The sequence below is a fragment of the Orycteropus afer genome, unplaced genomic scaffold, assembly GCF_000298275.1.
Source record: "Orycteropus afer afer isolate SDZICR_OR568_19922 unplaced genomic scaffold, OryAfe1.0 scaffold00099, whole genome shotgun sequence".
NCBI classification, from domain to species: Eukaryota; Metazoa; Chordata; class Mammalia; order Tubulidentata; family Orycteropodidae; genus Orycteropus; species Orycteropus afer.
The window spans coordinates 8,332,851-8,340,111 of record NW_006921686.1 but is presented as its reverse complement, the minus strand read 5'-3'; the positions used below and the strand labels follow the sequence as shown (position 1 = coordinate 8,340,111).

At 56.4% G+C, this 7,261-nt stretch overlaps 1 protein-coding gene across 1 annotated transcript in view; it reads left to right on the top strand.

Annotated features, from left to right (window-relative positions):
* BCKDHA (branched chain keto acid dehydrogenase E1 subunit alpha) overlaps positions 1–7,261 on the top strand; it is a 29,263-nt gene that overhangs the window by 16,700 nt on the left and 5,302 nt on the right. The window contains exons 4-8 of the mRNA XM_042781263.1: positions 191–299; positions 3,826–3,987; positions 5,951–6,157; positions 6,410–6,551; positions 6,751–6,922. Coding sequence (XP_042637197.1) covers positions 191–299; positions 3,826–3,987; positions 5,951–6,157; positions 6,410–6,551; positions 6,751–6,922 — 792 coding nt within the window. The remainder of the gene's footprint in view (positions 1–190; positions 300–3,825; positions 3,988–5,950; positions 6,158–6,409; positions 6,552–6,750; positions 6,923–7,261) is intronic.

The window sequence follows — 7,261 nt, the reverse complement described above, 5'->3', positions numbered from 1 at the left end:
ATGGCAGTGGTAGCTGGGCACCATCTAGTTCTTCTGGTCTCATAGTTGTATAGGTTGCAGATCGGATGGTGTACCAGTCGCTAGGACTGATTGGAACGTCTTCTTAATTAAAGGAGTCATCAGAGCTTAGAAGGCTTTTCATGGTGTTCTGTCATCGTCCAACATAACCCCTGGGCCCTCTCCACCCCAGGGCCGGATCTCCTTCTACATGACCAACTACGGTGAGGAGGGGACGCACGTGGGGAGTGCAGCCGCCCTGGACAGCACGGACCTGGTGTTTGGCCAGTACCGGGAGGCAGGTACATCACCCCTGCCCCCTGCAGAGCACGTGCCACAGAGGCCTGAGTGTGTGGACACTGTTGAGGTGGGTCAGGCCCAGTCCTCTGGGGTGAAGGTAAGGCCCACGTTAGTTACCCTGAGTGCTCTCGCAGGAATGGCAGCATCAGGAGGGTCTGAGGGGCTGGAGGAAGCTCTTTGCTAGCAAGAGAGACCAGCCGAGGGCTGGGCTTTCCCCCTGAAGACTGGACAGTGTAGTGGCTAAGAGCACGGTGTCTGCACAGCAACAGACTTGCTTCGCCAGGAAATAACGACTGCCTTGAGTGTGAGGCTCTTTCAGGAACTATCTGTGTGGATCCAAGTGACAGCAGCAGCTTGGAAGAGAAGAACCTGAGAAGGCAGCGAGTTTATGGGGTGGGGAGGAACAGCTGGGAAAGGAGAATGAGGATGTGTTGGCACAGCTCGGAGACTACAGTCAGGGTCACTGAGTTGTACGTGTAGGAACAGTCACACCGATCTGTGTGCTGTGTATATTCTCAATAACAAAGAAATGATTAAAACAACAGACGAGAGCACAGGAGTCTGGCTGCCTGTGTTCCATCCCGGGCTTTGCTAGTTACCACTTGTTGGATTTTGGGCAAGTCACTCCCCTGCACTGAGCCTGTGTTCACATCTCCTCGATGGGGATGAAGATGGTTCGCACACCGTGGGCTTGCTGGGAGGACGCGGTGAGATCAGGCCGCGGTATGGCACAGACTGTGGACCCGAGTCCATGAGGTGTGGGCCCTACTGACCTCCTCCAGGCACTGCGTCCTCCAGGGAGCAGAAGCAGGTGGGAGGGCCTCACCGGACCCCCATGCAGGATGATCGGGGGCCTAGTGGATTCCAGGCAGGGACCTGGTGAACTAAAATGAAGCCTCAGAGAACAGGAGTGAAGAAAACAGATGACAACTAAGTGACCAGGAGTCAGGGAGCTGGCCCAGGGAGCTGTGAGTGGGGGTGCCAGCAGCAGTGGTCAGCATGGAGGCCCTGCAAGGGGGCTGGCCTGTAGGTGTCAGGGAGCACTGTCGGTGCCAGTGAGGCTAGTCTCAGCCCTTCCTCTCGGGTGCTGCACAACCTTGGACAAGTTGCCTAATTGCTTCACACCTGTTTCTTCATCTATGATGGAAGATGGTAACCCTTCCTAAGACGGTTATTGAGGGGATTTGTGGGACAGCCACAGTCCTCCCCTGGTGCAGGGTGCGCGCTCAGTGGAGGCTGATGCGCCTACTGGAGCCTCTCCCTGGGACAGCCCTTCACCAGGGGTGCGCTGCGGGGAGGAGGGGCTGCCCAGAGCCCTACCTGGGTAAGCACAAGGTTCAGTCTGCTCTCGGACATCCAGACCCTTCAACTAGAACAGGCCACCAACTCCCCATGTCCTCTGGGAGGGCACGTGCCCTGTGATGTTTGCCTCACGGTCAGCAGCATTACCAGGGAAAACCAAATGTCTTCAAACCATGTAGCAAGCCCAGTCCGCCCATTCTTGTGAAGGGGTCTCTCTAGTGAAGGCTCTGAGACGGCGTGTGGGAGGCTAGAGCGAACCACAGGAGGCAGCTGGGGTCTGCACACGAGGGGCTCTCTGGGCCCTGGCAGGAGTGAGCCCTCCACCTCCGGGGGTCAGCACAAGGCCCTTTACCAGGAGGCTGCGGGCCCAGGAGGAGGCATGGTGTGAGGCATGGAGTGAGCCGGTCACCCGCAGCCAGCCCTGGGTCCGTTTCTGTGTCTGTGAGATGGGGCAGTAATGGTATGTGGAACAGGAACATCACGGGACTCTTCTTCAGGCCAAGGTGCTGGTCTAAGTACTCAAAGAGATCGCAGGCCCTCGTCTCACTGCACCTTCGCATCAGGGCTGAAGTCACCATCCGAGGACACACGTGGGGTCAGGTCAGGCCAGGGCTTGTATTGCCTCATTTAACCTCACCAACGAGGTGAGGCCAGCATTCCTGTTGCCCCTCTCACAGATGGAAGCCCGAGGTCACATGCCTCCTGCTAGGTGGAGCAGGTATCCCTGTGGCATTCTGTCCCCTGGGACGCCCTCATGTCTCACCGTCAGGGTGGCCCTCGAGGGCGCTGCTCTCACAGGGCTGATGGAAGACAAACCAAGGGAAGCTCGTGGAGGGCTGACGGTGGCTCCTGCAGTGACCCTCAGGAAAGAGGTTGATGTGGTGGCAGGTGTCAGCTAGAGCAGTGGTCTCCAGACACACAGCTTCCTAGTGTGGTCGGAGGCAGCTACACACCCCCGCGTTGGGACTGAGTATGTACTGTTCATCCCTGCTCCCCCCCGGCCCTGCCCTGTGACTCTCAGGCTGATCTGGACCACGTTGTGAGGAAGCCTGATCCCAAGATTGTGTGACGGTACCTTGGGCTGCCTCAGTGGCTGTTCACAGGGCCTTACCTCCTGCCTCCACCAGAGCACCTCCTCTTTATCTGTTTTCCATACAGTGCAGCCACATTCTATGAAAAATACAAATTAAATTAAAGGTGACCGTTAAGGATGCTAAGCATCCCACAACCCTGACTAATTTTGTGTCTTTAGTTACCAAGCTCATTGTCTAAGTGACACTGACTCTGACCGCTGCCGCCACATCAGACTCTTTCTGAGGGTCACTGCGGGAGCCATGGTTGGTTGGCCCTCCATGCGTATCCCTTGGTTTGTCTTTCATCAGCCCTGTGGGAGCAGCGCCCTGGAGGGCCACCCTGATGGTAAGACGTGAGGACTGTCCCTGGGGATCGAATGCCACAGGGATACCTGCTCCACCTAGCAGGAGGCATGTGACCTCGGGCTTCCATCTGTTAAGAAAAATTAACAGAAATTCTCCCCACTTTCTTTTCTCAGGATCGGTCTTGGATTGTGGGTTTTGCATTATGCCAGCTTCCAACCTCACCACTTAATAGTTTGTGATCTGGGGCGGTTACAGGAACACTCCCCTCTCAGATTCCTCATCTGTAAATGAGGAAGAGGTGGTGTAGTGCCTAAGGCATTTGACTGCTAACCAGAAGGCTGGCAGTTCAAACCCACCAGCCACTCCTCAGAAAGAAGGTTGGGCAATCTACTTCTGTAGAGATACTGCCTGGGAAACCCAAGGAGGGGTTGCTATGAGTCAGATCCGACTCAACGGCTGTGAGTTTGTTTTTTGTTTGGTTTGGTAATACCATCTATCTCATAGGGAGAGGTAAGGGTTAATTGTATGAATATATGAATAGGGTCCCTAATAGCACTTGGCAGGTAGGAATTGTGTTCAGTTTTGCTGTTGTTCAGCAAATCCACTGCATGAAATGTGCTCCTCATTAAATTTTCATCTGAAGAAAGGGATCTGCAGGAAGGAAAAGGGTTTGGAAACCTTTGCACCAGACAACACTCCCTCTGTAGACGGTTTGTGTCTGCAGAGTGCTTCCCAGTTGGGAAATGGAAGCCCTGGACAGGAACGGGCTTCCCCGGTGCCGTGAGGGGTTGGTCTGACACCCCTGCACTGCCCCGCCCCAAGGCTAACCCATGCCCTCCACCTCCAGGTGTGCTGATGTATCGGGACTACCCGCTGGAACTGTTTATGGCCCAGTGCTATGGCAATGCAAACGACCCGGGCAAAGGACGCCAGATGCCCGTCCACTATGGCTGCAAGGAGCGCCACTTCGTCACCATCTCCTCACCGTTGGCCACGCAGATCCCACAGGGTGAGGAGGACGCCCTCGGCCTCATACACACAGGACAACTTCCTACCCCTGCGCAGGTGCCAGCCCTCCTCTGTCCTGGCTGGGCTTCCAGGTTGCCATCACGTTCAGACACTCTCTTGTCTTTTGCTCTGTTCTGTGATCCTCTTGTTTGAGACCCTGCAGAGGACTCTGGTGGCATCCTCCCCTGTCCAGTGGGTTGAGCGTGAGACCACATTCTTAATTTCCCAGAATGGCGCCCACCCCTTTCGGCTGTTGACACACGTAACTGATTCTGAGTTACTGAGCAGGTACCAAGTTCCAGGACCACGCTGTGCTCTGCTTCTACTGTCCAGTAGGACACTCACAGTGGCCATAGGTGGTGAATATTGTTGTTATTATTATTCCATTTTATAGACCAGGAACCTGAAGTCAAAGAGGGAAGGTCACTTGCCAGAGGTCTCATGACAGCTAGTGAGAAGAGTGGGGATTCAAGTCACAAACTCCAAAGCCCAGGTCCTCACCCCCAGCCAGCTTTAACCCCAAGTCTAACAGATGCCCCCAGCGCTTCCTCGAACCTACAGCGCTGAGAGCCGTAGGTGTGGCTTCTGCTAGGAAAGGGAAATGCGGGGAGTGTGTCCTCCCACACCAGCCTGTGCCCTCCCAATGGGGCCAGGGAATCGGACCCCTGTCCCACCCTTGGGGGCATGCAGTCTGGTCAGGGGCTCAGTCTGGCTTTCTGCCACAGGGCAGCCGAGGCACTGAGTGTACATCTCCACAAGGCTTGGCAGAGTGCCTGGCACCCCAGGAGCACTGTGTTCTGTGTGGGCGCCAGGAGCCTTGATGCCTTTCAGGTTGAAGGTGGGCCAGGACACTTTCTTGGAGGAGGTTGGTTTGAGCTGAAGTGAGCCTTTTTGGCTCCTGCTCACCTCCCCCTTGTTAATCTCTCCTCCAGCAGATGTATGGGGTCCCTGCTCTCTGCTGGGTGCCCTTCTGGGCACAGTGAACAGAACAGACCCAAACCGTAGCCCTCGTGGTACCATGTTGTGGTGTCGAGGTAGACAGTAAATGAGACAAAATAAAACAGTATCCGGGACACAGAGTCCTGTAGAGGACCATGGAGCTGTGAACGGGGTGGAGCAAGGAGGGGGCCGGTGACTCTGGAAGGGAAAGTGGAAGCATTCCTGAGAAGGTGACGTTTAAGTCAAGAGCAGAGGAGGTGAGGAGGGACCCACGTGGGCATCTTGGGCAGGAGTATGCCTCTGGGTTGGAGGAGGGGCTAGAGCCTGAGGCCGTGGCAGGGGTGGGGGCCTGGGGGGGGGGGGGGCGGGGAGACAGAGAGGTGGGACCCGGGGCCTCTCCCTCTTGGACTTGTGGAGGGCTTTGGCTCCAGTGGGATGGGAGCTGTGCCTCCTCCCTGGAGCTGTGGGATGAATGACCTGGCTCCCATTTTAACAGTCCTTCCTGTGCCTGCGGGGTGGGGGAAGAGCCTGGGGGGTTACAGCTGAGCTGGGGGCAGTGAGGAGGCTGCTCAGTAGCCAGGCAGGAGGTGAGGGTGGCCTGACCGGTGTCCTGTGGCCAGGTGGATGTGGCGAATGGAGTCAGGAGCCAGAGGAGGTGCCGTGAGAAGGATGGTGCTGCCATCAGCTGCCAGGCTGAAGACGGGGTTGAGGAGGTTCTGGGGGAAGAGCAGGAGCTTGGTTTCTTTCTCCTCGGGGCCACTGACAACCTGGGTCTAGAGGCCTGGGTCAGCTCTGCGTGTGTGTGGGAATGAGCGTATGTGAGTGTGTATGAGTATATGTCTGAGTGGGAATTTGAGTGGTGTCAGAAAGTGTGTGCATTTGTGTGCATGAGTATGGATGGTGTGAAAAAGTGTGTGTGTGTGTATGTATGTGAGTGTGAGTGGTGTGAGACCGTGTGAGTATGTGAGTGAGTGTGAGTGCGTGGGTGCTCCTGCTCCAGTTCACCTCCCTTTCGTTCCCTGCAGCGGTGGGAGCAGCCTATGCAGCCAAGCGGGCCAATGACAACAAGATCGTCATCTGTTACTTTGGTGAGGGGGCAGCCAGTGAGGGGGATGCCCATGCCGGCTTCAACTTCGCCGCCACCCTTGAGTGCCCCATCATCTTCTTCTGCCGGAACAATGGCTATGCCATTTCCACTCCTACCTCCGAGCAGTACCGCGGGGATGGCATCGGTACGGGTCTTGTGGGCCGCTCCCCAGCCGCCTGCCTCCTCACCTCCATGCATTTATCTGCTTCCTCCTGCCAACACCTGTCCCTTCTCTCCCCACTCCTCCTCCCTGGATCTTCTTCCGGCGGCGTCTGGATAGTGAGAAACTGAGTAGACATGTCTGAGTTCCTCTGCTCTCCTCACCACGCCCACCTTTCCTTCCTTCTCCCCCCTCATCTGAGCCCTGGGGCCTGACCTGTCTTCTCTGTCCCCACAGCGGCTCGAGGCCCTGGGTATGGCATCATGTCGATCCGTGTGGATGGCAATGATGTGTTTGCTGTGTACAACGCCACAAAGGAGGCCCGGCGGCGGGCAGTGGCCGAAAACCAGCCCTTCCTCATTGAGGCCATGACCTACAGGTGCCTACCTCTTCCCGTCAGTACTCTCAGCCTTGGCAGCCACCATCTGTGGCCTCACCCCCATACTGAGCACTGTCCCCAAAGCAGAACCCCATTGCCTCATACAATACACTGTCTTGCCTGTCTTTCTTCCACTTCTGCCCCCTCTCCCCTCCAGTGCCCTCCCTGCTGACCCTGTGTGCCTCCTTCCCCTGGGCAGGATCGGGCACCACAGCACCAGTGACGACAGCTCGGCCTACCGCTCCGTGGACGAGGTCAGCTACTGGGACAAGCAGGACCACCCCATCTCGCGGCTGCGCCACTACCTGCTGAGCCGCGGCTGGTGGGATGACGAGCAGGAGAAGGCCTGGAGGAAGCAGTCCCGCAAAAAGGTGAGGGCCTGCCAGGCGGCAGACGCTGGTGTGTCACGGGGACCCGGGAAGGATGGAGGGGCTGGGGGCAGTGGACTGGGAGACTGGGGGATAACCCAGGGCTAAGCGTGAGTACAGGATTAAAGACTAAGTCTGCGGTGTGGATTACATCTCAACATAAAGAAAATGAAAATCCTCACAACTGGACCGATAAGCAGCATCCCAATAAATGAAGAAAAGATTGAAGTTGTCAAAGGTTTCATATTACTTGGTTCCGCATTCAACACCAGTGGAAGCAGCAGTCAAGACATCAGACGATATATTGTATCGTGCTGGGCAAACGTGCTTCAAAAGACCTCT